This window comes from Callorhinchus milii, unplaced genomic scaffold, assembly GCF_018977255.1.
Source record: "Callorhinchus milii isolate IMCB2004 unplaced genomic scaffold, IMCB_Cmil_1.0 Scaffold5, whole genome shotgun sequence".
In the NCBI taxonomy this organism is placed as follows: domain Eukaryota; kingdom Metazoa; phylum Chordata; class Chondrichthyes; order Chimaeriformes; family Callorhinchidae; genus Callorhinchus; species Callorhinchus milii.
The window spans coordinates 46,905,557-46,933,071 of record NW_024704746.1 but is presented as its reverse complement, the minus strand read 5'-3'; the positions used below and the strand labels follow the sequence as shown (position 1 = coordinate 46,933,071).

Sequence of the window (27,515 nt, the reverse complement as noted above, 5' to 3'; positions counted from 1 at the left end):
GAAACAAAGAGTCTGCATCAGGCACGTCATTGGAGCCAAAGTGTATCCAACATTGAATAACCAATTTGCAACTCATCATGAGCATGTCAATGTGTTACGTGCACTTATTAATGAGCATCCTGATGATGTCCAAGCAAATACATTTTCAGTTGATACAACAATAAAAATAATGTTTCACATAGCATTTTATAATATTGTCAAGATATTTTAAAGCACTTCACACAATTTTTACTGAAAAGTATACTGACTACCTATCAAGAGCTGGATGCTACTATAGTCACAAAACACTACTGCAGAGTAGTTTTTTTGGCTATTGTAAAAACCAGATCTAAAAATAGGTAGTCACAACACTGTTCAGTAACAATCATCTTTACAGGCACTCCACTAACCTTTCCCCATACCCTGTGCTATTTTCTTTTTCAAATAGTTGTCTAATTCTCCTTTTGAAAGATGTTATGAATTCTACTTCAACCACTGTTTTTGACAGAGCATTCCATATCCTAATAACCCTCTGTATAAAAATGTTTTTCCTTACTATTCACTTTGTTATTTTAGTAATGATCTTAAAATGTATCCCCTCTCGTTCCTAACTTATCTCACAGTTGAGCTATAGCAGTGGGAGCTTTTCTCTGCCTTTGGCACACTTTATACACACTGAAACACTCAAGCTGACACTAGATATCTAAGGTAGAAAGTTCCAATTCTTCCCACCAACGAATCCTTATTTTAATAAACAAGCCCACCCGCCAAAACAGAGCAATGAAGATTTTCTATTATGTGAGAACTAAGTGACATTCATCATTCTCTCCTGTTGGAGACTGCAGATTTCAGAACAGATTGGGACTTAGAGATCATGTACACTGTAATACGTGGAAAAAATAATCAGGCAGGACTTCAGTGATGTACCCATTCATCTATCACATACAAGCTTGCTCATAGGAAGAGATGAAATACTAAAGCAGGTTAATCCTTCAGAGGAGACATTAAACCAAGATCGCATCTGCCTCTTCAGGTGGACGTTAAAGATCCTATGGTACTATTCAAAAAGAGAAGGAATGACGACCTGATGTCTTGGCCAGCAATCCTCCAAATAAAAATGCTCATTCACTTCAGGGCTGTTTATGAACATTGATGTGGGTAACCTGGCTGCCCCATTTACCTGCATTCACTGCACTTTACAATCATGAAGTGAAGCCCTTTGACAATCTAATCAGGTGCCATATGAAATGCAAGAACTATTATAATTATTAATTTCATATTAAAGGTTTGTCCTGCCTTAAAATATATTGTGTTGTCCAAATAATAATAATAATCCTCACATTTGGTATAGAGCCTTATCATGTTATTGAGATGCCTCAAACAGAATATACTGTAAAGGGAATTGACTGTATATTTTGTGGCTGAAACGCAGCAGCCAATTGCGCACAGCAGTGTCCCACAAACAGTCGTGGATTATTATTATTATTATCGATTCTCCAGCAATCCTCATTAAGATAGTGACAGTTAATGTTGCATTTGAATTTGTGTGAACAAGAGAAATAGAATTAATCTTTTACAGACTTTTCCATTGTCGTTACGAGTGCTGATTTGCTAACATGATTGAACAAACTTAATGATGAAACAAGGCAAACATGGAAGGTTTCTTCCCTTTCATCACACAGAGAAAGCTGCAATCAACTGAAACATTCTATCTCACCACGTAGCTAAGAACCTGCAGGAATCATTTCAGTGGTAGCTGGCTAACATTATAGTTTATGTAGCACTGAAAAACACTTCATCAAACTGCCCAAAAAGCCTTCAAAAACCCACAATCTAGATTTTTCTTTTTTGTTCATGGTCTGTGGTTGCATTCTGAGTGATGGTAGGAATTATTGATAACTATAGCTGACTAATATGGGTTTATAGGCTTTAGAGCTGCAGCTTAATCCCTTCTGTTCAAAGTAGAGCAGTACTGATTTCATTCTGCAAGTGTGTCATTGCGTGTGGGACTCCTAGTGACATTAGCAATAATATACCTTAGTAAGATAGGGTAGACACGCAGAGCTAGTACAGTACTACGCTGTGCTTCCCATACAATGCCATCAATAATTAAGTGAAGGATCCAATATAGCCACATTGGATGTAATTAATTTTCTGACAACTCACATTCTTCCCAACAACCTGACATTTTGACACCACAAACTCACAAGAACAATAAATGCCATCATCAATACTGAACATCATGCTGAGCATTATAATGACTACTCAGTAATAAATAGGATACTATACTGAATACTGAAATTATACTCACCGCTGAATACTGCAATGAATGTTACAATAAAAATGACTACTAAATGTCAAATCTTACATTGAATACTAGATTGAACATAACATTGAATATTTATTACTCTGAATATTACACTATATTGAATTGAATATTGAATGCTTCACAAAAGACTGCTGTGTGCAATTGGCTGCCGTGTTTTGCCCACAAATATACAGTCAATTCACTTTACGGTACATTCTGTGAAGAGCTTTGAGATGTCTAGAAGACATGAAAAGTGCTACATCAAATGCAAGGATTATGATTTTTAAGATTTACACAGTTAATCTGACTACTGAATGTTGCAATTTTTCTAAATATTGAACACGGGATATTATTACTAAATGAGTGAAGTGGTCCATACTAGAATGGTCAACAGGGAGCGGGATTAACCCAGGAACAAAGGTCTGTTGGAATGAACTGTTGGGAGCATGTTAATGAATAGTAATTAAACTAAATATTGTGTGTTAGTGATTGAACTGAGCACTACATTGAATATCAACCACATTCAAAACTATATTATTCCAGCTCGAAATTACAGTGCATTTAATCCTTTAAAAATATGCAAACTTAGCATGTATAATTTCCTGTATGGCTCTCAGATGCTTTTGAGTTATTTTCTTTCTCTCTCTATTCCCCCTCCCTTAAATTTTTTGAATAAAATTTCTCTCTCATAGCACATTGTGATCCCATCCCAACCTAGCAGTTGATTGTAAACATTGGCAGAATTGTGACCAAAGCACCTCACTGCCCCCTCAGTTGTGCGTTCAGGCTCACAGATGTTATTCTGTGTTAAGGGCGCTAATTAAATGCAAAATTGTTGAAGTTGCAAGAAACCGGAAAAGAAGAAAGCAACCTCTGTAACTCCATATTTAAAAAAAAATCAGAATGGGATGAATAAGGTGTTATTTGGTCAGAATACTGGGCGAATCTCCCAATGTTTTCTTTTAAAATAGCACTGAAGGAACTTTATAGCCACTTCAACATGGAAAAGGAACCTTGGTTCAACTATTTTCTGAATGATAGCACCTCCGTCAATACAGCAATCCCCAGTTCTGCAAATGGAATGTCTGTTCAGACGATGAACAGATACCAGCAGATTGGAAACATAATTATCTACCTATATGACATAATCAACAGCCACAACAACAACTTGCACTTATATACCACCCTCTATGCAGGGTTGTGCCTCAGAGCGCTTAATTAGTCCTGAGGAATAATGAAGCAATCTTCTGTTTATAACCCCCTAAAGCCAATACTCAGTTTTTGATAGTTGACAAATCGCAAGTGGAACGTGCATCATTGTCACTGGCTTTTTCCAGCCCAACTTGTAAACAACAACAACAACTTGCATTTATTTTGCTCCCTTCACGCATCTCCCTGCGCCTAAAATGACAACTGTTGACAGAGATACTTAAACTTTTAACCTGAACATCCGTCATCCAGACATCGCTATTGCTTGCTGAAATTCTTTGATGAAAATGTTGAATTTGAGACACTTTATGTGGTTTACAACCACAGGAGAGATGGTCTGATGCTATATCAACGAACCATCACTGTCCCATTGCATCTGATTAGTTTCAACCTTAGTTTTAATGAAATTGAAAATAACAACATTGAATAAGATTCCAAAGTGAAAATGTAGCAAAGTGTATTGCACACATTGCTGGAATACAATAAGCAAGGCAGTGAAGAAAGCATTTGATGCAGTGGTTTATAACACTCCTGGAGCACTGCCAAGTGAAATCAAGGTAAAACACACAACACTATTAACAATGAATCAGCAAAGTAAGTTCACATCTTCCCTACATCTCACACATTTATTCAGCAGTATTGCAAAGATTTTTTTTTCTTTTATATTTTTAAGGTGTTTTTTTTTTGCTATGCTCCTCGCCGTGAAGGTTGTTATTACTGCAGAAGAAGGATATTCAACATCTATCACAATGGGGGAGGAGAGAGAAGGGAGAGGGAATACTTTCTCACCAGCCTGATGCTCTGGAAAAGGCCCCATACACATCGTCCACCTCATGCGAGATATTTGCACCTTTAATAGCACAATTAATGGAATATTGTGCAATATAGTGTTATATTTTAGATTATTCAGATACTAATTGATATGCAAGTCCAGATGTGATTCCAATGAACAAGATTTACAGTGTAGCTATTCTCTGACAGTGCCACTGCCAACATCAGCAGAGCAGCACTCAACTGTTGTGCAGATTGCAAATCGAGTAACAAAAGTGGCTATAAAAAGGCAACTTTGCAAAAACTGCATAGGTGGAACTGTATCTTTTAAAGCTGAATGATCTTCTGATCATATTCACATGCTTATTGTGTACTGAATGCTTTTCAGAATCAATTGTCAAAAATCTGTCAGTCCTCCAGTCTCAATCAATGTGTATCACATATTGTATATGCCTTCATGCGTTACATTGCTATAATCTGTCTTATCCTTTCACCAGCATCATACCATCTGTAGCACACTCAGTAAGCCTGCTCAAAAGTTACAGACTGTTGACTATATGACAACTGATGCGAGCTGCAAGTTTAAGGCGATAAGTGAAATGTTCATATTCTTCTGGTGACTGTAAACTACTCAAACTTTCCTTCTCGATTACTGAAATAAAAGCCCACTGCTTTCGTCAAGAATTATTTTGCAATCAGCTAGTTTTTAAAAAGGGAAAATAAAATGCACCAATTTGTGAAGTAGATTGCATCAATTTATGATGTAAAAAGACACTCAACACGTCTAAACTGAGATCCCCGAACAAAACAAAACAAGAGTTATTTTTTATGAAGACATATTACATCAATGGTTAAATGTGCTACTGAGTCTGTCTATAAATATAGTCGTTCCATTTCACAGTAAATATTGAAGTCCTTTGAGATGTCATTCCGACATGATAAGGTGCTGTACCAAATACAAGGATTATTATTATTATTATATAAGTGCAACCCTAGGCCTAATACGTTTTAAAGTGCTGAATTTACACCAGAAATATATGGTTATCGAAAAGGCTTTTTGCAGACTGTAATTAATGGGTTATTTCTGTGGGATAACCTTCACCAAGAGTTCCTACAAATGCCGCAATGAGAGCAAATGAAGCGTTACTCTTCCTGCTTATACTGACATAACAGCAGTGTGCCCCAGAAAAGTCAGACTTATTTCTAAAATTTATTTTTATTAGACTTATTTCTAACATCTCTTCCCCCACCCCTACACTGCAAATCATGTGAAAGGCAGTGAGGTGATTTGCTTTGAATGATCCTTTGAGAAAGTAGGGCTAGCACTAATCCTTTGAGGCTGTCTGTCCTCGACACAGATAATGTTCAGTGCAATTTGGAGATTAGAATCCAGTTTTCAAAGGACAATGGACATACCTTTATCTGAAACATTAACTCCATCAGATCAAAAGTGATGGAGACTTGCGGCTTTCACAAAAAGAAATACTTGACTACCTTACTCAAATGTGTCTCAATCATTGCCAACGGTCAAACATAATGCTGGTAAAATAGTAATTGGCAAGTAGCTTGTACGCAATCTATTAGCGTGTAACGTGCGTTAGTCATAAACTGAATTTATTGTGTTATTTAATTCTGGCTTGTGAGTATCAGACTGAGAAGTTCACAGTGTAAACCTGCAATATTTGCTAGGTGCACTTTGTGCTCACACTTAGCGTATCCTGACACCTCCCCGCTCATCTCAAGTAGCCAGTGATCTCGAGAACACAACGACAACAACTTGCTGAACAATAGATACAACACACACATCATTGCTCCAGGACCCTTCGTCAGACCCGAAACGTTGACTCACTTTCCTTTTTCCATAGATGCTGCCTGACCTGCTGAGTCCCAGAAACTTCTGTTTTTGGTTCAGATTTCCAGCATCTGCAGTATTTTGCATTTTGGTACATCAATACATATCAATAGCACCACACCATTCTGGGGGAGAGGGGGAAGTACAGGTTCGACCACCAGCCTTCTTCCTTCCAAAGCACCACATTCTTCATTTCGATTATTTTGCTGAGAGACAGCACTGAGCAGAGGTGAGCAGTACCAGTTGTTTGTGGAGGAAGTAAAAATACACCTGCTATGAGGAACACAGTGTACAATCAAGTTGTACAAAACAAAACAAAACTTTTAATGTCCCTTGAGGTAATGATATCATGCCTCCTGTTGGGAGTTCATTGGAGCACATTCCCATGGGTCAACATGATGCATGTAAAAAAAAAATAATCCTTGCTTTCGATATAGTGCCTTATCACGAGATTGAGACATCTCAAAGAGCTTCACAGAATATACTATAAAGTGAATTAACTGTAAATTTTGAAGGCAAAACACAGCCACCAATTGCAAATAGTCATGGATTGTTATTTCTTTTTGTAAGGGATTTTTATCCCCAGAAAGTGATCCGCCAATCGACTAACAACTGTGTTCCTCCTTGCCCCTGGGTAAACAGAGGCATTTGGTGTAAGGAAACTTGCCTAAGGTTTTCCGTTGCCTGGGAATCGAACCCGGGTCCTCTTGCTTCTGAGGCGAACGCACTAACCACCACATTATGGGACTCCACATTCATTTACTTACAATTTTCAGTACTTTCTAATCTTAGATTCTATTGTGGAGTTGCATATGATAGAGCCATTGGAAAAAAAAAGTAACAAAGATAATATCTGTTAAATCAGTGAGTTATACATAAATACTTATAGGATCCTATTTGAAGGAGAGAGGAAGTAAGGAGAGGTAAATATCAATCAAATATCTTAAGTTAATGGGGTAATGGGAGGGGATGCAGCAAAAGATCTTGTGGTGAAAAACAAGAGAACTGGGGAACATGATTACATCAAAATAAAGTGACAACAACTGGACCAACATTTCACTTGTTTGACTTTAATTCAGACCTCATATTTAGCCAACAATTACTCTAGTGAAATTGGTCACTCAATTCATGACTGTTTGTGGGACATTGCTGTGTGCAAATTAGCTGTTGCGTTCCCCTACAAAATATATTGCACTTTATAGTATATCTCTGAGACATCCTCCAGATATGGAAGGTGCTATACCATATACAAATATTATTAATATTGTAGAAGCAAATTTGTTGGATCCAACCTGAAAGCTTGAGGTTTAGTTCAAAGCAAATTGATGCCAAAATATCCCTTTAAACATTCATTCACAAGGCCCTCATTTAGTGGAATAGAATAAAAGTTTACTTTAATGCAGCAACAAATTAATAGTCATGTCAAATATCAACTAATTTCTTGCAGGTGTTAGAGATCAGACAATCTATCAAGACGTAGCTTAAATGAATAAAATAAATAATCCTTGCACTTGACAGAATCTTATGTTATTCTGTGAAGTGTAGTGACTGTATTTGCAGGCGAATGTGGCAGCCAATTTGCGCACAGCAATATCCAATAGCAATGGAGTGATTGATCGATTCTTTTTACTCTGGGAATTGTTGTCCAGGATACCAGGGAAAAAATCTCTTCTCTTTTCGAATGGTGCCATGGGATCTTTAACATCTATCTGAATTTAACACATCATCCGAAGAATAGCAATCTGATAATGCAGCATTCCCCGAGAACTGCACTGAAGTGTCAGCCTAGACTGCAATCACAAAAGTCATTGCATGGGGCTTGAACTACAATCTTCTGACTCAGAGGTGGTCCCAACTAAGCCAGGCTGACACCCTTTTTAATTACCGTTCATCTTTCTGTCATCATGAAGAGAATTCCCCACATTCAGATTTTACTGGCAATAGATGAAGTATACAAATAATTCATTAGTGCCAATCAGGCTGTGGAATAGTTTGCCACAGCCTTGCAACACTCTCTAAGGCCATTTATCTTGCTATTTATAGTGAGTGATTGAGTAGGTTCTAAACTGGAATGGGGACAGAAAGCTGATTAAGGCACAAGAAGATAGCTGAATGTTTTAATCAGTTCAAAGTCCTTCGTTCAACAGTAGAAGTTCAGATGGAGCCATAAATAGATGCGTCAGGTTAACCCACTTTTTTTTATTTTGGTGAGTCTAACATTTGGCAGCTTTGAGGTTTATTTTGGTATTGAATATGTATTTTTTTAGGGTTTTTATTTTGGTCAGCTGGGTGTCTCATCACCATGTTTAAGAGTATCCAAACCAAACAGAGTTCCATGCATGCCATTACACATACAAAATTCCTATGTTTTGAATGGAGTGCACAGTGTTTCCCTGGAAGGGATGTATCCTGCTTGCCTAATTCCAGAGAGCTTTTGGTGCAGGTTAGGATGGACACCCAGACTGCTGGTATTTCACCAGATAATCTGCATATCTTGCCATTGAAAGCACTGTGCATCCTACCCATTAGGGCTTTGGCTCTGCAGGGTTAACAAGAGCTGAGTGGGAAGAATCATTGCCCCAGTGTCTGGCCTGCCCCTCCAAGTCCTACCGATAAGTCAGACTGTTTGGTGTGTCATCAGCATTGTCCTGAAGCAAGGTTGTCCAACTGGTGCCCTGCAGCCAGATCTGGTCTGTGGGCCAATTTCATCCCTCCCCCCGTCTCCCTCCATTGCATCTGGCCTATCTGCTCCCTCCATAACCCATTTATGTTATGTGATGTTTATGGCAAGATATGCCTGGCTCAGGAAATGGACGACCAAGACTGTTGTTTGGTTGCCAAGTTTACCATCTTGGATCCAGTTCAGCTCCAATAAAATTTCCACACCGACCACCCACCCAGGAGGATGACCACTAGTTCGCTAAAATTAATCGTTGAGATGTTACAGTCAAGCTGGATCCTTTTTCTCAGCTAATGTCTGCATGTGGACACCGCACATGATGTACGGCCTGAAATTCCACGAAACAAATGTTGGAAGAGTTAATATCATTTAAGATTTTAATTTGTGTCAGTTCAGTAGCATTCAAATATTCCAGAAGTTTAACAAAATTCCTTCACTGAGCGATCATGTAAGGGGGAGGAGCTACATAAATCATTCAATCCAAGCAGCCACACTCACTTTCAAAGTTTCCTTTACCTGTTGCGTTACAAGATGATATCAGTTTTGTTAATCTGCTGCACAGCAGCCCTGAATAAGATACGATGGTTTGAAAAATGCACACAAAAGTCATGGTGTGTCCATTGATCTTTATTAATTATCCAACAGTGAGATCTTTAAAGGCTCAGTTTCAGCAAACAGAATCATAGAATCATAGAATGTTACGGCACAGAAGGAGGCCATTTGGCCCATCGAGTCTGTGCCGGCTCTTTGACAGAGCAACTGACTTTTATTAACCCCATTCACCAGCTTTCTCCCCATAACCCTGCAAACCTGTCTTCTCCAGATACCTATCCAGTTCTCTCTTAAAAGCTGTTATTGAATCGGACTTCACTACCCAAATTCTAACAACTCGCTGAGTGAAAAAATTTCTTCTAACCTCCCCTCTGCTTCTTTTGGTAGATATCTTAAGACTGTGACCACGAGTCACAGACACACCTACCAGCGGAAACAGCTTTTCCCTATCTAGCCTGTCGAAACCTTTCATGATCTTGAAGACCTCTATCAGGTCCCCGCGTAACCTTCTCTGCTCTAATGGGAAAAGTCCTAACTTTTCCAGCCTGTCCTCATAGCTAAGCTTCCCCATTCCTGGTATCATTCTCGTGAATCTCCTCTGCACCCTTTCCAGTGCCTTAATATCCTTCCTGAGGTAAGGTGCCCAGAACTGGACGCAGTACTCCAGCTGAGGCCTAACCAGTGTTTTGTACAGATTAAGCATAACCTCCCTACTCTTATACTCTATGCCCCTACTAATGAAGCTCAGTACACCAAATGCCCTTTTTACTGCCCTATCTACCTGCTCTGCCACCTTCAATGAATCGCTTACTTGAACGCCCAGATCTCTCTGTACGTTCACCCCCCTTAAGATTGAGCTACCAAGCCTATATTGCCTCCTATCATTTTTCCTACCTAAGTGTATCACCTCGCACTTATCTACATTGAAATCCATCTGCCACATGTCAGCCCATTCCACCATTCTGTGTATGTCTGCCTGCAGTCCGTCACAATCTTCTTCACTATTTACTACCCTACCTAACTTTGTATCATCTGCAAACTTGGAAATAGTGCTCCCTATGCCCAAGTCCAGATCATTAATATATATTAGAAAGAGCAGTGGTCCCAATACCGATCCCTGGGGGACACCGCTGCACACCTCCTTCCATTGCGAGAAACACCCATTAACCACCACCCTCTGCATTCTGTCACTCAGCCAGTTCCTAATCCAAACGGCTACTGTCCCCTTAATACCGTGGGCCTCCAGTTTTTTTATTAACCTCTTATGCGGTACTGTGTCAAAAGCCTTTTTAAAATCCATGTAAATAATGTCCACCGCATTTCCCTCATCAACCCTCGCAGTCACCTCTTCAAAAAATTCTATTAGATTTGTTAGGCAAGATTTGCCTTTAACAAATCCATGTTGGCTGTCTCTAATTACCTCGTGTTCCTCTAAGTAGAGATTTATTTTGTCCCGGATTACGGTCTCCAGTAGCTTTCCTATTACCGAAGTTAGGCTGACTGGCCTGTAATTTCCGGGCTTGTCTTTCTGCCCCTTTTTGTAGAGTGGGGTAACATTAGCTACTCTCCAGTCTCTTGGCACCACTCCTGTGTCCAATGACGATTGAAATATAATGGCCAAAGCCTCCGTTATTTGAACCTGTATCTCCCACAGCAACCTTCCACAGCATCTGGTCCTGGTGACTTATCAATTTTGAGTCCAGTCAATCTTTTCAGAACTTCCTCTCTGTCTATAGTAATCTGATCTATGTCCTCTACCCTGTCATCCAATACTGTGGAATTTGGGGCATCGTTTCCGTTGTGAAGACAGATGCAAAGTACTCGTTCAGTACATCAGCCATGCCCTCTGCCTCCACAACAAGATTGTTGTCATTGTCTTTGATTGGCCCCACCCTACCTTTAACTAACCTTTTTTCCTTTATGTGCTTATAAAACATTTTAGGATTCCCCTTTATGTTACCCGCTAACCTCTACTCATGCGATCTTTTAGCCTGTCTTATCGCTCTTTTAAGATCACTCCTGCATTCTCTATAATTTATAATTTTAAATAATTATTTAAAAAATTGACAAAGACAATCAATAGGTAGACAGAACTTGCAAGCTACATATAATATTTATTTAAGTCTGCTCCACATATGAAAAAGCATTAAACATGAACAATTATTACGGAGATAATATACAATGTTGGCTAATTATAAATAGAGTAAATAATGCCAGTGCTTTCATTGTACCCAACATATCTATGTCCCTTGTAAAACAGATATACAGTACTTGTTAAACTAATACACAGAGTTATGTATATCCCTAAAACCACCACAAACATAACAAATGATAGTCTTATGACAACTCTCACTGGCAGTAGTTGCAAAGAATCTACATTATCAATGGACTGAATCAATCCTAGTTCCTTGAAGGTGTTTTATCAGCAACAACAAAATTACATTTGTATAGCGCCTTTCATGTCGGGAGGATGTCCCAAGGTGCTGGACAATCAGAGTTTCGGACCCAAGCTGGGGGTCAGGATCGGGGAGGGTGGAGGGCATGGGGGGGAAGTAGGCTGATTGAAAGCATGGTCGAAGAGGAGGGTCTTGAGATGGGTTTTGAAGGAGGCAAGGGAGGGGGTGAGGCAGAAGGACTGGGGGATGGAGTTTCAGAAGGTGGGGGCAGAGTGGTAGAAGGCCCGCCCACAAATGGTGGGGCGAATGAGGTGGGGCAAGTGAGGTGGGGAACGTGAAGCAGGCCGGAGCCCGCTGAGTGGAGGGAGTGAGCAGGATGGTAAGGAGGTTAGGAGGTCATAGAAGTAGGGGGGAGCAAGACCATAGTGCTCTGAAGATGAGGACCAGGATCTTGAACTGTATCCTCTGTGTGACGGGAAGCCAGTGAAGTCGGCTGAAGATGGGAGTGATAGGGTCACGGAGCCTGGTGCGGGAGAGGACACGTGCTACAGAGTTCTGGATGAACTGCAGCCTATGGAGGGAGGAGTTGGGGAGGCCGACAAGCAAGGAGTTTGCATAGTTAAGCCCCAGTGTAGTGAAAACGTGTATGAGGATTTCGGTGTCCTGCAGTGTGAGACAGTGGAGCCGGGCAATATTGCAGAGGTGGTGGAAGGCATGGCACAAATGTGGGGTAGAAAGGATAGTTGAGGGTCAAACAAGACGCCAAGGTTCCAGACTGGCTTAATAAGGTGGAGTGTGCATCCATGGATGGTGATGCTGTCAGCGCTTGAGGTGTGTCATATGGAACAACTGAAGGATTAACGTTTAGCCAACAACCTATCAACCCAGTCAAAAAGTCATGGCTCAGAAGTCTGAAAACTTTGAATGAGCTTGTAAATCAAGTTGAGGAGATGGTAGCCATGAGCAGGGTGGTCTTGTTCAGCATCAGCTTGTAGCTTCCATTTAAGAAGATGGAGAAGGGTTTCTGCAGACGTCTGGCAACAATGCAGCAATATTCACGATAGCTTCCTGCAGGTGGAACCCTTCCTCCACTTGCAGTATGTTCATCTTCAACATTTAGTTGCCATTGTTTAAAGCCCCTGGTTCTTTTGGGAAGTGCCGTTGTTTGGAGCACTTGGCAATGCCACAAAATAGTTGGGGGAAAGCAAACAATTGCAATCGCCAGGGTCTGGCAGGCATGTTGGGGGTGGGGGGGTGTAGGATATTAGCAAAAGTGAACTGAGTTCCATGATTTCCGCTTGGTGACATTCAAAGTTGTGCCACAGAGCAGGGTAGGGTGCAATAAATGGGACCTTGAGTAACCATTATCAGTTTTATTGGGGGAAGTTGTTGGTCAGGATATCAGGATAAACTCTTCACTTTTCAAATAGTACCATGGGATCTTTAACCTCCACCAGAAAAGGCAGATGGGAGATTGGTTTAACATCTCATCCGAAGGATGGCACCTCTGACAATGTAACACCCCCCAGCACTGTCATCTTAGATTATGTTATTCCAAGTCCCAGTGTGGGGCTTGAACTCACAACCTTCTGACTGGAGTTAACATACAATAAGAAACAATGTACAGTTTGGAGTTTTTCTCTCTGGAGATGAGATGATTGAGAGGGGACCTGACTCAAGTGTTTAAGATTATGAAAGGATTTGATAAAGTAAACATTGATTGGTTGTTCCTACTTGTTGGTGAGTTCAAAATGATAGCATAAATATAAGATAGCTCGTAGCAGATCGGAAAGATAGTTATGGAAGAACTTCTTTATGTAGAGGTTGATGAGGTTGTGGAACTTATCACCAGAAGTTGTAATAGGAGGATTGGAGGATCATGTGGAGTATCAGCACCAGCAAAGATTATTTGGACTAAATGGCTTATTCCCAGGACATATCAGTCAAGGTTATTCTATGTGGTACTCCCTACAAGGCTGCTCAGTTGGAGTAAAGAATCTCTTCTGTGCTAAATTGAAAATAAATCTGATAAGGAGAAGGGTTCTGATTAAGAGTCATGGATCCGAAACTTTGACCCACTTTCCTTTCTCCATAGATGCTGCCAGACCTGCCGAGCGTCCCAGCGATCTCTGTTCTTGTTTCTGATAAGGAGAAGGTGCTTTCAGCTTCACAGATACTCCAATAGTCAGATATTTTTTAATATTAGCCCTTGCATTTGATATAGTGCCATATCACGTTTTTGAGATGTCTCAAAGCGCTTCACAGAATATACTGTAAAATGAATTGACTCTATATTTTGTGGGGAAAACACGGCAGCGAAATGCGCACTGCAGCGTCACACAAACAGTCGTGGATTGAAGTGACCGATTTATTATTATTATTTTTTTTGAAGGAACTATTAAGCCCAGAAAAGCGATCGGCCAATTGACTAACAACTGGGTTCCTACTTATTGCTAGGTAAACAGAGGCGTGTGAAGTTAGGAAACTTGCCCAACATTTCACCCTGCCAGGAGTCAAACCCAGGTCTCTCACTTGCGAGGTGAGTGCTCTGGCCACTGAGCTACAAGCCTCCACATTTATGCCTGAAAGCAGCATTAGCTGATATGAAAGAATGTTTGACTTAAAGCAATGGGCAATCCTATCTGCTGCTGAATCCACCACGGTGATGAAAAGATGAAAGTTGAAACTGCTGCTGCTCTTTCCCCCTACCCACCCTCCCGCACACACACACATACACACATTTCCCATTAATAATGATCAATTAAAGATTTTGCTCCAATCACATAGTAACGTTTGCACCAACAAAATAGCCTGCAGAATTTTGTTATGTATATTAACAAAATACAGCAGGTCTTAGATTTTTTCTCTCCAAATTCCATTACTCTTCAATTATCATACTGACAGAGAATTGCATGAAATTTAGACCCAGTGTACACAGGGGGATCTGTACATGAAGCCACAATAGTTTTCCTGATACCAATTATAATAGAAAATACAGCTCAATATGCAGCCATTTGGCCAATCAAACCAACACTGCTTCCAGCTCTTTCATTGGAGCTTCTGACTGCCCCTTAACTCTTCCAATCCTGAGTTTTTGCCTCTGTGCTAGTGATTTTTCAAATGTTAGGCATAATCTTTCGCTTTAAAATTGTCAAGGTGTTCTCATAACTATAACCTGTCAGCACTGGTATCATCAATGTAAATCTATGCTATATTGTTTCCAATTCTCTCATGTAACTACCAGCTTTGACTGGCTGACTGCTTTAAGCAATTGAACTGTAGTGCAACTGAAAACGTAATTTTTATCAGCCTGTCTCAGCTGCTAGCACTTGCGCCTCCGAATTCAGAAAGCTGTGTGTTCAAGTCCCTATACTGACCCTCTAATTCAGTGCTAGGATTGCGCAGCATTGTTGGAGGTGCCGTCATTCAGAACAGACGTTAAATCGAGGCTCCGTCTGCCAGTCCAGCTGAACGTTAAAGATCCCATAGCACTATTCGACAAGAGTTTCTCCCAATGTCCTCGCCAAAACTCCCCCAAATAATATTCACTCTGTGGCTGATTGTGGGACATTGCTGTGTGCACAAATTGGCTGCCACATTTGCTCACAAAATAGACAGCCACGCTATTTTACAGTATATCCTGTGAGAGCTTTGAGTCGTCTTGACGATGTGAAAGACTCGATACCAAATGTAAAGATTTCCCTACGTATTTGCTTTATACCTGCCAGCAGATTTATAAAAATGTATGGAAAGAAAAGTTTCAATTCTCCTCCCATTGTTTCTCCTGGTTTTCTGGCCAACATTTCCCCAATGTAATTAGTCACTTACTTCAAGGCTGCTTGTGGGACATTGCTGTGCTTAAATTGGCTGTTGATTTGCCCACAACGCACACAGTCGTTCATTTTAACGTAGATCCTGTGAAGTGCTTTGAGACGTCCTGAGGTGAAAGGTATTTTATCAAATGTAAGGATTATTTTCCTATCTATTTTTCTTTCAGTCTTTTATTGTCTAACCTTTGGGGTCATTGGTGATAGTGTTGTCCCTTCACATTGGTTTCTCAATTTTAACAAATGTTCTTGCTAAAACTGCAATTATCTGAATCGCTGCAGGTACCATCAGGACCAAAAAGCAAAAGGAATATTTTAAAAATGATAAAGTCTATCTACTAAACTATCTACTAAAGCTGCAACGTTAAAGGAAAAAAAGTTTCTATTCAATAATAATAATCCTGCTCCTGTGCGCAATTGGCGTTTATGCCTGATTAATTAAAGATTTTGCTCCAATCACATAGTAATGTTGGCACCACCAAAATAGCCCACGTTTATGCCTACATTTCGCCCACAAAATATATGGTCAATTCACTTTACGGTATATTCTGTGAGGGCTTTGAGACGTCTTGAAGACATGATAAAGTGCTATACCAAAAGCAAGGATTAATATTATTACTATCCATGCATTTGATATTGCACCTTATCATGTCGTTGAGATTCTCAAAGCGCTTCACAGAATATACTGTAAAGTGAATTGACTATATATATATAAATACATGCCTTTATGCCCTCACGTTGAGCGATAAATAGTTTGCAAAGCAGATCCTTCGTTGTATCTATTTTTCCTGTGAAAGAAGGGTTTTAGCAAACACAACAAAACTGTCCACAAATACTTATTAACCCACGCAAAGAATTATCTGTAATCTGCCAGGTGTAATTCGAGTACAGGACCAGTTAAAGGATTTGGGTGTTTAAGTGACCCAATTGCCAGACTAGGTAAGAGACACTCATTAGGAATGACAGTCATTGATTTCATTCAATAATGAAGCTCTTTTGACAAATTTGAGGGTAAAAACGTCTGTAGCAGCACAAAGCATCGTTGTCCTTGCTTCTGTAGCTTATTTCAAGCAGGATGGGATTTTGGGATTCAGTACGCATGCTTTTGGCAGAGAATTCCTTTTATATTTAGAGAATTGGAGTTAATGTTACAGTAATAAAGTTATCCTGACAGTTGACTATTGTAGCTTTATTACTAAGATGAGTTGATTTATCAGCATGACAGCTGAAAACTACAAAAAACAGTTTGACAGAACCCTGCAATAGTCATGGGTTTAATGAATTGTTTCCCTTATTCTGTATCACAGTTATAGTAGATAGCAATGTATTCAGACCTAATTTTATAAAACATCAGACTCTCCTGGTAAAACACATGAATGTTCCGTAAAACGTCTTTGCCTCCCCTTTCCCCAAGTACAATCAGTGAGATCCAACACACAATGTATTCGAATGGCACTGAATTCATAATGATATTTTTCATTAATAGTACAAAACAAAGGTTGATTAGCATTGGCAGGGTTGAACCCCAGTATTCCGTGCACAGAATTAACCGTAGTATTCCTCGCGTGAGATCAACTTGTGCCACATTAAAAAAATTGGATTGTCACACGGTAAAACAAGATACAGACAAGGTTAACAACAATAGTTTTTTATATTTCATCAATCAAGAAGTTCAGATAGCTTATATGTAGTATAATGAACATCTAAACTCTAATTGAAAGATTTTCGAAAGCTGAACATGAAACAAAAGCAAAAGATTAGTGGCTTAAATTAATTGTCACTTGAACCCCAAGCTGAAATTAGTGCTGGGCATTTATTTCTTTCCTAAAAACACACGCTTCACAGTACAAGCGAATTGACTGTATATTTTGTATTATAAGATTGTTACCTGTGGTCCAGTGTTCTCAGTAAAGTTATTATGAGATATGTGTTTGAAATGGGTAATCCACAAAATATGTGCAGGGAACATATCTATCACACTAATTCTGAATGTGTTAGCAAGACAAGACTAATCACAGCATTTAACTCAACAGCATAAAACATCTGATGTCAAACTGGAAAGCAACTCCGGTCAAATAAATCTTTAGCTATCTGTCAATCAACTTTGACTAAAGGAATGAAGAAAGAAAAATGCACAGCACAGGAGAATTAGTGCTTGGTTTCAAGTCTGATTTTGCCTTGCCATTTTTTAAAGCTTTTGTAGATTGCAGTAACATTTCTAGTGTATATCTCAAAATAAGATTAAAAATGAGCCATATATCATCGGCACCTTTTATAATAAAATATTCAAAAACTTGCAAACAATTCGGCTGAAGGTTTCTTTGCTTTGTTCAGTCCAATTCGGATTCGCCCACAGAATATACAGTCAATTCATTTTACAGTATATTCTGTGAAGGGCTTTGAGATGTCTCGAAGACATGATAAGGTGTTATATCAAATACAAGGATTATTATTAATTCTGTCATTCTTTGCTTTTCACAGTATTACTAATATCATCATTGCATAGATTTGTTTAAGAAAAAAAACTTACTGAACCAATCTATGAAGGAACTAAATTATTATAGAGAAATGGCCATAAACCTACAAATCATTCAGCATCAACTGAGCTCATTCACTCTGTTGGCCTCAGAAAGAGTTCTGAGCAAATGATATTACCGCTTGCTTCTTAAACGAAATTATTCTACAAATGGATTGCGATGAGGAGAATAAAAACTGCTAATACTGTATTCTGAAAGGGATCTTTTACAGCAAACCTCCGCGAGACTGGGATTACCTAGGTTTGCTTTAAGTCTTAGTAACCATAGACTGAGGTTTATTTTTGCATTATTTTGAAAGTTATTTTGTTTTTTGTGAGCATTGAGGAGTGCCTATTTCAGACAGGGAAAGATCCTCTCATTGGGTAAAGAAGTACAGTAACTGGAAAAGGTGCTTTCAAACAGAGATTACGGTTTTACCATGTAATCATCTCCTTTGTAAAATTGGCGTAACAGTGACAGAAAGGGAATATTACTTCATGTTTTGACTGCCTTCTCCACTCTCACTCATTGCTTCCCAACTACCTCACAAAGTGGTCCTAAGAATGCACTTTCAGCACAGAAGTAAATATAACAACTGTCAGTAAAATTATAGCATTGTTTGCATTATTTGCTAATTGCATTTACTTTAATTTGGCAGAAAGGACAGTATGTTACGGGGGTGTTAAAATTAATTGTTAATTTAGAGGCTTGCAGGTTACAATTCACAGGCTTGACTTGACACACCAACCCAGGTACCTTTTTGCCCGTTCATGGTTCAGATGCTGGATGCCGTCTTACATAATAATGAAGCCAGCACTCAATCTAGATGAGTGAAAGTGGGGGTGGGAGGAAGAGAGGGAAGATGTCAATGAGGACTCTCCTATCCCAAACAAATTCATAGATTTGTTCCGTCCAGTTTTTCACCGGATTCCGTCGACTGTACTTCTCTTGTGTTATGATGCGTAGACTCTAGTTATTAAGGCCTTGAATGAATTTTCGGCATCAGCAGAGAAAAGATCAGAACTCAAGCTATGATTCAGTTTGCTATTCCTGCCCTATTTGTTTTTGGAAAGTGGAACAATGTGAAGCAGTCCTGACAGTAACTGCAGCACTTCTCCAGATTGTGTCCTTCAGGAAACGATAGTAAAGCGGTGAGAATGGTGAAACTTAAAAATGGCAGTGAATGTAGAATATTGAACAATTTAAATGGAACAAAAGGATTGAAAGCATATGGTCAAACACCCATCGTACTGGACCACTTTGCCCCTATAAGTTTTACTTTTTACGGCAATTTCACACAAATTACATGAGGCAGCTCTGCCGTATTTAAAAAGCAACAACTGTGCAAAACAGAAACTTTTCATGGCATAAAAAACACTGGTAATGGAATTATGTGATTCAGCTGACATTTCCTTCCTGTGTTAACTCGTAACCAGACTTCTTATAAGGAAGTGACAAAGTTGATGGATTAGAACAACAACATTACTGCAGCTAAGAACCGTTTCCTTGCTGGGATTTCAACTGTCTGGAAAGTTTTCCCGCTGTTTGTCCAGTTAGGACCACTCTACCCGTTAGGGCTTTGGCTTGCCGGATTAGCAGGAGCTGAGTGGGATGACTCCCTGCTTCCAGTGACTGCCCTTCCATGTCCTGCTGATGAGCCAGGCTGGCTGTGCTGTCATCAGCAGTAGCCTAGAATACTGCTGACCCACCTGGCTCAGGAACCGGACCACCGAGACCCCCACAGAGGGCTGCCTCGATTCCAACATTCTGTTGCCAAGCATGTCACCTTAGAGCCAATTCAGCTCCAAGGAGACCCCACTTACCTCCCACCAAGTATATTTAATATTCAACTGCAACCGTTATATTCAATTAGAATTCTGAATCGGTCAGAATCACAGAGAACAAGTTGAAACCCACGAACGAACTGAAAGATTTTTACTACATAATTTTTAAAAAAGAAATGTTTTTGATCTGTTCACTAACCTTCTGCAGTAATAAGGAGCCTGAATATTTTGTTACAATGACGTTCAAATCCTCACCAAAGGCAGAGGCCCATAGTTTCACCCTAATTGATAAAAAATTGTAAACATATATTTGCTGTGCACCAAAGAACAATTACAGGATATGCAGAATAGCTTTTGAAAAAATACGAAAAACCTTTTTCTTGCCAAAGGGCCTTTTAACAACTTATATTAAGTCCTTATACACATTACACTTTTCCTGAATGCTCATGTTACCTCGATAGAATTACATGCCAATTCAAATTACTCATCTTTGAACTAATAAGTTAATTTGCTTAAGAGGTTTCAATTTTTAAGTGGATGAACAAAATCCAGTATTTTGAGGAAGTAAATAATTACGAACACAAAATGCACAAACAGTAAAACTGCTCAAACTATTTCTTAGAAATAAAGTCTGATTCAGTGTGCTACAATTAATCGTAATATAGATATTTATTCTGTAATGTAATGAAATCAAGTGCTTACGTTTCAGTTGGTATGCTCTGAGCTTTGACTGAATAAAAGAAACAACAGCTGGAGTAGATAATCCACAGAAAACCCTGCAGGTTCAAACTGTTCCTGGAGCAGCATCTGAGGTGCAGTAACATTCTCTCTTCTGTCAGACCAAAAATAAATGTTGGAAATACACAAAGAAAGAACAAACTGGCCACCTCAGTCTGAAGGTCAGAAAGGTCCAGAGAGGTTGTTCAGATCTTCACATGTTGACCTGAAGTTGTGTTGTCGTCGTAATGACCACTGCTTCTACAGTGAAAAATAAGAATCCCTCAATGCTGAGTCACACATTTTTGTTTTCCATTTACTGTAGTGTACAGAGTGCGGAATTCCCTGCCTCTGGGCGTCAACTGTAAACACTGATAACAAGCTAACACAAAATAAAGATCATCTGTGTATGTCTGTACAGCTCATAATACAGATAGCATCAATTCATTTCCACTACAGGCTGTGGGGAGGGGAAGGAAAGGAGGGACAGAAAGGGAAGGAAATACAGCTAGAATTCAAACTTTGCTGAATCTTGATGTGAATGGTCTTCAGTTTTGAAAGCTTGTTACAAACTGAGCATGTGGGTCTTTTAACTGGAGTGAACAATGAAAGAGAAATAGCTGCAACGTCATAGCTAGTGTATAATCCGACCAGATTTAATCCATAAATGGTGCAGGTTTATGGTGGGGGAGGGAGAGGCCAGAGAGAGGGAATCACACTGGATTACTCTGATTTCTGGAGACAGTTCTGCCTATCCAATCAAAAGGTAGACATCTTGATAAGTCTTTTAAATGACTGAGTTGAGGAGGGGTGAGGAGAGGGTTGGTGTTGGGCTGTGTCCGTTTGGCCCATTGCTCAATCTTTATCGTCCTTTCTGCACTTAATGACCCAAATCAATTATAAATTATAGCGAAATAATGCTTTTGATATCATCCAATCAGCAGTGAAGCAGAACGTAAGCTTATTTGAACCAAAAATATCAGTTCAATGCTGCAATACAGCCGTACGGAACATACCTGGCCTGCAAATCAGTCGACAATAGCGACAGGAGTCGTGTAGCGAAGTGGTTAACTCGCTCACCTCACAAGCAAGAGGACTCAGGGATGAAACCTTAGGCAAGTTTCCTTACTCCAAATGCCTCTATTCATCCAGCAGTAATCACGAACCCAGTTGTTAGTCAATTGGTAGATCACTTTCCGGCGAATTGGTTTCTGCCAGTGTGGATAGCAAGTGGTCTGGTCTTCTCAGATATTCCTTGACACCATGATACACTGCTTGCTATCTGAGGGTGCGGTTACTGTGTGGGCAGCAGCTTCTTCACTATAACAAATTCACGCACCAGGTATTGACATTGCGTGAATGGCCATCTTCGGGTACAAAGGGCAACCATTTATTTAAATCAGGCAATAGATCTGCATTGCTGCATATAGTCACTGATTTGCCCGCACCAGTCCTATGTGCTGAACGTTAACATATCTGGAAAGGATATTTCTCAGAGAAAAGTACCAAATTCACAAAATCAGCAACAAAACTCTTGATGTTATTTCAGTCAGATTCCTTTGGAAATATATGTTGGTTTAGCCTTTTCTCTTTTTGCCCTTCGTGGGGACTGAGTATATTATATTGACTTGTGAGTCTGACCTGAAATTTATTCGGCCAGCTTTCTTTCAGCAATCAATTGTATTTTACAGCTGGTGACAACATATCTTTAAACATTCCGAGACACCACCTGTGTGAAGGATGCTATGCAAATGCAACTTGATGTTGTTGTTGATATTTTATTTACATCTTTATTACGTTAGGAGATATTTTCCTCTGCGGCCTTCCTCAACTAGTTACAAGTGTAAGATTATTTAGCACAGTTTTAATACAACTAAATATGGTTTTACTTTCTTGTTGTGAAATGAAGTATTTCACGGATTTTTAAAATACTCGGCAAGAACATGTTCTCAAGGTGACAATCAAAGATTGTATTTGGCGAGGTCTGCTGACAGCAAGTCTGATCTATCTGGATTGTTTTAGGTGACAACGAACCCACAAGAAACATTCTATGATTTTAGCGGTCATTATCATCTGAAATGAACAACAAAAAATGTGTAATTTATTTTGGAAAAGCTCGTAATCAATTCTTTCTATCATTTCTCTGTCCTTTCCTTGGCTCTGTGTATCAGAATATAACTTATTGATGTGCTTGTTATTTGTAAATGCCTGATGAGTGGTGTGATCAAGTCCAGGTTAATTTCAAAGTGAAATGATAATAATAATAATAATAATAATAATAATACTTGCATTGAGATCTCTAAAGAGTTTCACAGAATATACTGCAAAGTGAATTGACTACGTATTTTGTGGGAAAAATGCGGCAGCCAATTGGGTCCAGCAATATCCCACAAACAGTCATGGATTGAGTCACAAATTTATTTATTTTGAAGGGATTATCATCCACCAGAAAGCGATTCGCCAATTCACTAACAACCCAGTTCCTACTTACTGTCCAGTAAACAGAGGCATGTGGAGTAAGGAAACTTGCCAAAGGTTTCGCCCTGCCCGGGAATCGAACCCGGATCCTCTCACTTGGGAGGCAAGCGCTCTAAACCATACGCTACAGGATATCTTGAGGATTGTGTACACAAATCCACCATACTGTTGCACAGCCCATTGGTGTTATAATTCCCTGTGGCATGGTGCCACCTTCTAAAATAAACTCCGAATTCATCCCCAAATTACCAATAACTTCTCAATGTGAACACCAGTTATAAAAAACTTCCGTTCTCCATCTAGAATCCTAACTGATTCTGCATGTTGGTGAGCATGGAATATTATCAAAAATGCATAAATATAAAAATCCAAGATTTGGACTCAAAATGTTCATTTAAAAAAAATTACCTTTGTTTTTGAAAGAACTGAAAAAATTACTCAAAGGTAGATGTAATAAAATCATATTGGCGAGGTTAAATTGAGTTCTGCCACAATTTTAAGAGGAACAAAACAGTTAAACTTACTTGTATTTTAATAATAATAATAATCCTTGCACCTTATCATGTCTTCAAGAAGTCTCAAAGCACTTCACAGAATATATATTGTATAGTGAATTAACTGTAGATTTTGTGGGCGAAAAGTGTTTACTATGCAATTCGTCATCATCAGTAAGAAAGTGTCAAATTAAATGCAGCCTCTGCTCATTTTCTCAGAGCTGAGGCACTCAAGTTAAAAGTGCTGAAGGACTTCTTGCTAGAATGGCAGTATATCATTAAAAACTATTTTATTTTCAGTCAGCACCCAGCTCAACACTGTCCAATACTTCCACGTCACCCTGAATCATGTGAAAAGGCTGCCGTGCTTTAACAATGAGTGCTGACAAGTTTAATGCTTCATTCATGCCAATAATCGGGATGGACACTGATGGATTACAAAGTAACACATCTAATTTAAATTGGTTTAAACATTTTGCGGGGGAAGTCGGGAGAGAAAATAGAAGGATTAATATTACGGTACATTTCCCTTAGAACATTTAAACATTGTACTAATCTCGGTTGGAGTGGAAGGATATAGTACCCTGATTTTTTTTAGGAAATAAGAAAATTGAAGATGCAAGAAATCTGAAACAAAATCTAAATTTCTTAAAATCGACAGCTGTTCAATTAGCATCATAAAGAGAACAATAAATTGAAGAACTTGTGGTGAAGGTAACATTTGTCTGATGATGATAGGGCTGAGGCTGTGCTGTATTATCTAGAAGTGAGTGGGGATTTTTGGAGATCAATACTCCTCAAATTGTTAAAAAGACAATCCTGAGGACAAGATTGGGCCCCTATTTGGCCCCGCATATAACTCGTTGATGCTCATTATTCAGGTTCACACAATTGCAGCTCCCACCTATGGAAACATGTCCCAGCACAAATCACCACCTTCAGAAAAGGAGATTTTTTAGGGACGGAAAAAAGTTTATGACTAGGAAAGTTTGCAGTACATAGATAGCCACAAGATGAATTCCATTAAATTGAGTCCTGATGACATCGGTCAAAGTGAGTCCTGTTCTGAACAAGCACATTTCCCGCTGGCCAGAGAGAACAGTACAGCTGAACATGCTGTCTTGTTGGTTAAATAAAAAAAATGATGGTAGAAACTTGTGATGGCTGAAAGGAGAACTAGCTGGGCAAAGCAGAAAAAATACTGTTTCTTAAAACAGGTTTAATTTCAAAGTTGGTGGCCTTCATTGTAAAAATTCACGATGTGCTGTTTTGTAACTTTTAAGTAATTCATTCATTTAAATTGATTAACAATTATGTAGCACAATAAAATGTCTTACAGTAAACTCTGGATAACTTGTCACTCAAAGGGGAAAGGGCTCAGTGACGAGTTGTCCGATATGGTGAGTTAGGCATAGGTCCTCTCTCTTCCTCCAGCTGAATGTTGGCAAGACAGAGGCCCTACTGCTTGGCTCCCGTCAGCGCCTCCTCACCTCAGGCGCTGACAGTATCACTATTCATGATGGCCCTCTACACCACACAGAGCCCATATGGAACCTTGGGTGTCCTGTTCGACCCTCAGCAATCCTTCAAACCCCACATTTGTGCCGTGACCCGTTCCGCCTCTGCAACACTGCCCGCCTCCATCACTGCCCTCAGCGCCGCTCCACTCGCCCCCACAGACACAGCATCTGAGCACGTGTGCCCAATTTACATTGAGGGCCCACATCAGTCACAGGAGAGGGGAGGCCACAGCCAAGTCCTCCAATAATTCAGAGACCTCTGGAATACATCTGAGCAGGTGGACCCAACCTCCGCCGAGCTCCTGTGACTGGTCTATTGATCCAGTTTACACTATTGTCAAAAAAGATATGGATCTGGAGATATTTTATTGGAATATTGGGGTTTAATTGAACCTTACGTAAGTATCACATAAAATAAAATCTTAAATGGAAAAGTAGAATCTTTAGTTTTTTTTCTTTGCATCAGCCAATCTTTTTTGCATCAGGAAATCCTCAAAAATTAAAGGTACATTGGTGCTACTTAAATCAGCTTTAAAAAAAATCTGTATATAAAAAAAATGACGCTGGTGATTTAGTATTGTCAAATCATGATCCAACCTACATCTTACCCTTGAATTAAGCCCAAAGCTTCAGTGATAAAAGCATCTGAAAGCTGGATAAATGGGGAGAGTCAAGCATGCACTGAGAAGGAACAGAAAGAAAAATGTTGTATTGGATAAACACACATATTTTCTGAAATCAGATCAGGATTACAACCCAATTAGGGATTGCAGAGTGAAACACAATCGAGTTGGAGAAAACCTTCCTGTCCAGTCCTGCCGTGGTCCTATTCAATGCATTAAGATCATCCTGTTATTCAAGTGATTAGGACTACAACAACAACAACAACAAGATTCCATTTATAAAGCGCCTTTCACGTCAGGAGGACGTCCCAAGGCGCTGCACAGTTGGGTCATGACCCGAGCAGGGGGGAAATGGTCAGGGGGAGGGAAGGGAGGGAGCGAGGAGGGGGGAAATGGTCAGGGTGAGGGGAGGGGAGGGAGGGAGCGAGGAGGGGGAAGAGAGTCGAGAGGGGAGCTGAAGGCTCGGTCAAAGAGAAAGGTTTTGAGACCGGCTTTGAAGGAGGAAAGGGAGGAAGCGGCGAAGGCACTGGGGGATAGAGTTCCAGAGCCTCGGGGCTGAGAGGCTGAAGGCCCGACCACCGATGGTGGGGCGATTGGGGCGGGGGACGTGGAGTAGACCGGAGCCAGAGGAACGGAGGGTACGGGCAGGTAGGTAGGGGGATAGTAGGTTGGAGAGGTAGGAGGGAGCAAGGCCGTGAATGGCCTTGTAGGTGAGGATGAGGATCTTGAATTCGATCCTCTGGGGGATGGGGAGCCAGTGGAGGCGAGCGAGGGTGGGAATGATGTGGTCCCGAAGCCTGGTGCGGGACAGTACACGAGCTGCAGAGTTCTGAATGACCTGCAGCTTGTGGAGGGAGGTGCCGGGAAGGCCGGCGAGGAGAGAGTTCCCATAGTCCAGCCTTGAGGTGACAAAGGCGTGGACCAGGGTTTCAGCCGCGTGAGGGGTGAGGTAATGCCGTAGTCTGGCGATGTTCCGGAGGTGATGGAAGGCGGTGCCAGTTGTGGTGCGGATGTGAGGGAGAAAGGACAGCTCAGGAGTGCAGCCTTGGATGCTGATGGTGTCGGCGCCTGAGGTGCGGAGGCGCTGACGTGAGCCAATCAGGAGGGCCTCGGTTTTTCACACGTTGAGCTGAAGAAAGTTGTCTCTCGTCCAGGACTCGATGTCAGACAGGCAGGCTGTCAGGACATCGGTGGTCGTGGAGTTGAGAGTAGAGGAGGAAAGGTAGAGTTGGGTGTCATCCGCATACATGTGGAAGTTAACTCCATGTCTGCGGATGATATCACCAAGGGGGAGCATGTAGAGGGTGAAGAGGAGGGGACCGAGGACAGAGCCCTGAGGGACTCCACATGAGACAGTACGGGGGGTGGAGAAGAAGCCATTCGTCGAGAAAAAGTGAAGACGGTGAGAAAGGTACGACTAGTTCCAATCATTCATTTTATCTTCACAGAAAGGGAGCACCACCCAGTGGTCACTCAGGGTGGACATCATTACAATGCCATTGCAAACTCATTTTATTCATAATGAGCAGCGATGGGAGTCGGACCATAATGAAGATGTGCAAGATTACTTTTCTCCTCATCAATTATCCTCATATACTTGAAACAGCAAAATAAATATTGTGAAGACTATCTCTTACTGTGAAGTACTTTGAGACGTCTCGAAGACATGATAAAGCGCTATATCAAATGCAAGGATTAATATTATTATTATTTCTCAAATGAAGCCACCACCTGGTCCCTTGACCCTATCCCTACCCATGTCCTTGCCCCCCTACTAACAGATACCATCAACCTCTGTCCACTGGCATA

At 40.3% G+C, this 27,515-nt stretch overlaps 1 protein-coding gene across 1 annotated transcript in view; it reads right to left on the bottom strand.

Annotated features, from left to right (window-relative positions):
* Positions 1–20,770, bottom strand: part of cacna2d4a (calcium channel, voltage-dependent, alpha 2/delta subunit 4a) — a 181,639-nt gene extending 160,869 nt beyond the window's left edge. The window contains exons 1-2 of the mRNA XM_042335424.1: positions 20,577–20,770; positions 20,074–20,155 (exon numbers count right to left, since the gene is read on the bottom strand). Coding sequence (XP_042191358.1) covers positions 20,074–20,155; positions 20,577–20,698 — 204 coding nt within the window. The 5' untranslated portion in view covers positions 20,699–20,770. The remainder of the gene's footprint in view (positions 1–20,073; positions 20,156–20,576) is intronic.
* Positions 20,771–27,515: the final 6,745 nt, after the last annotated feature.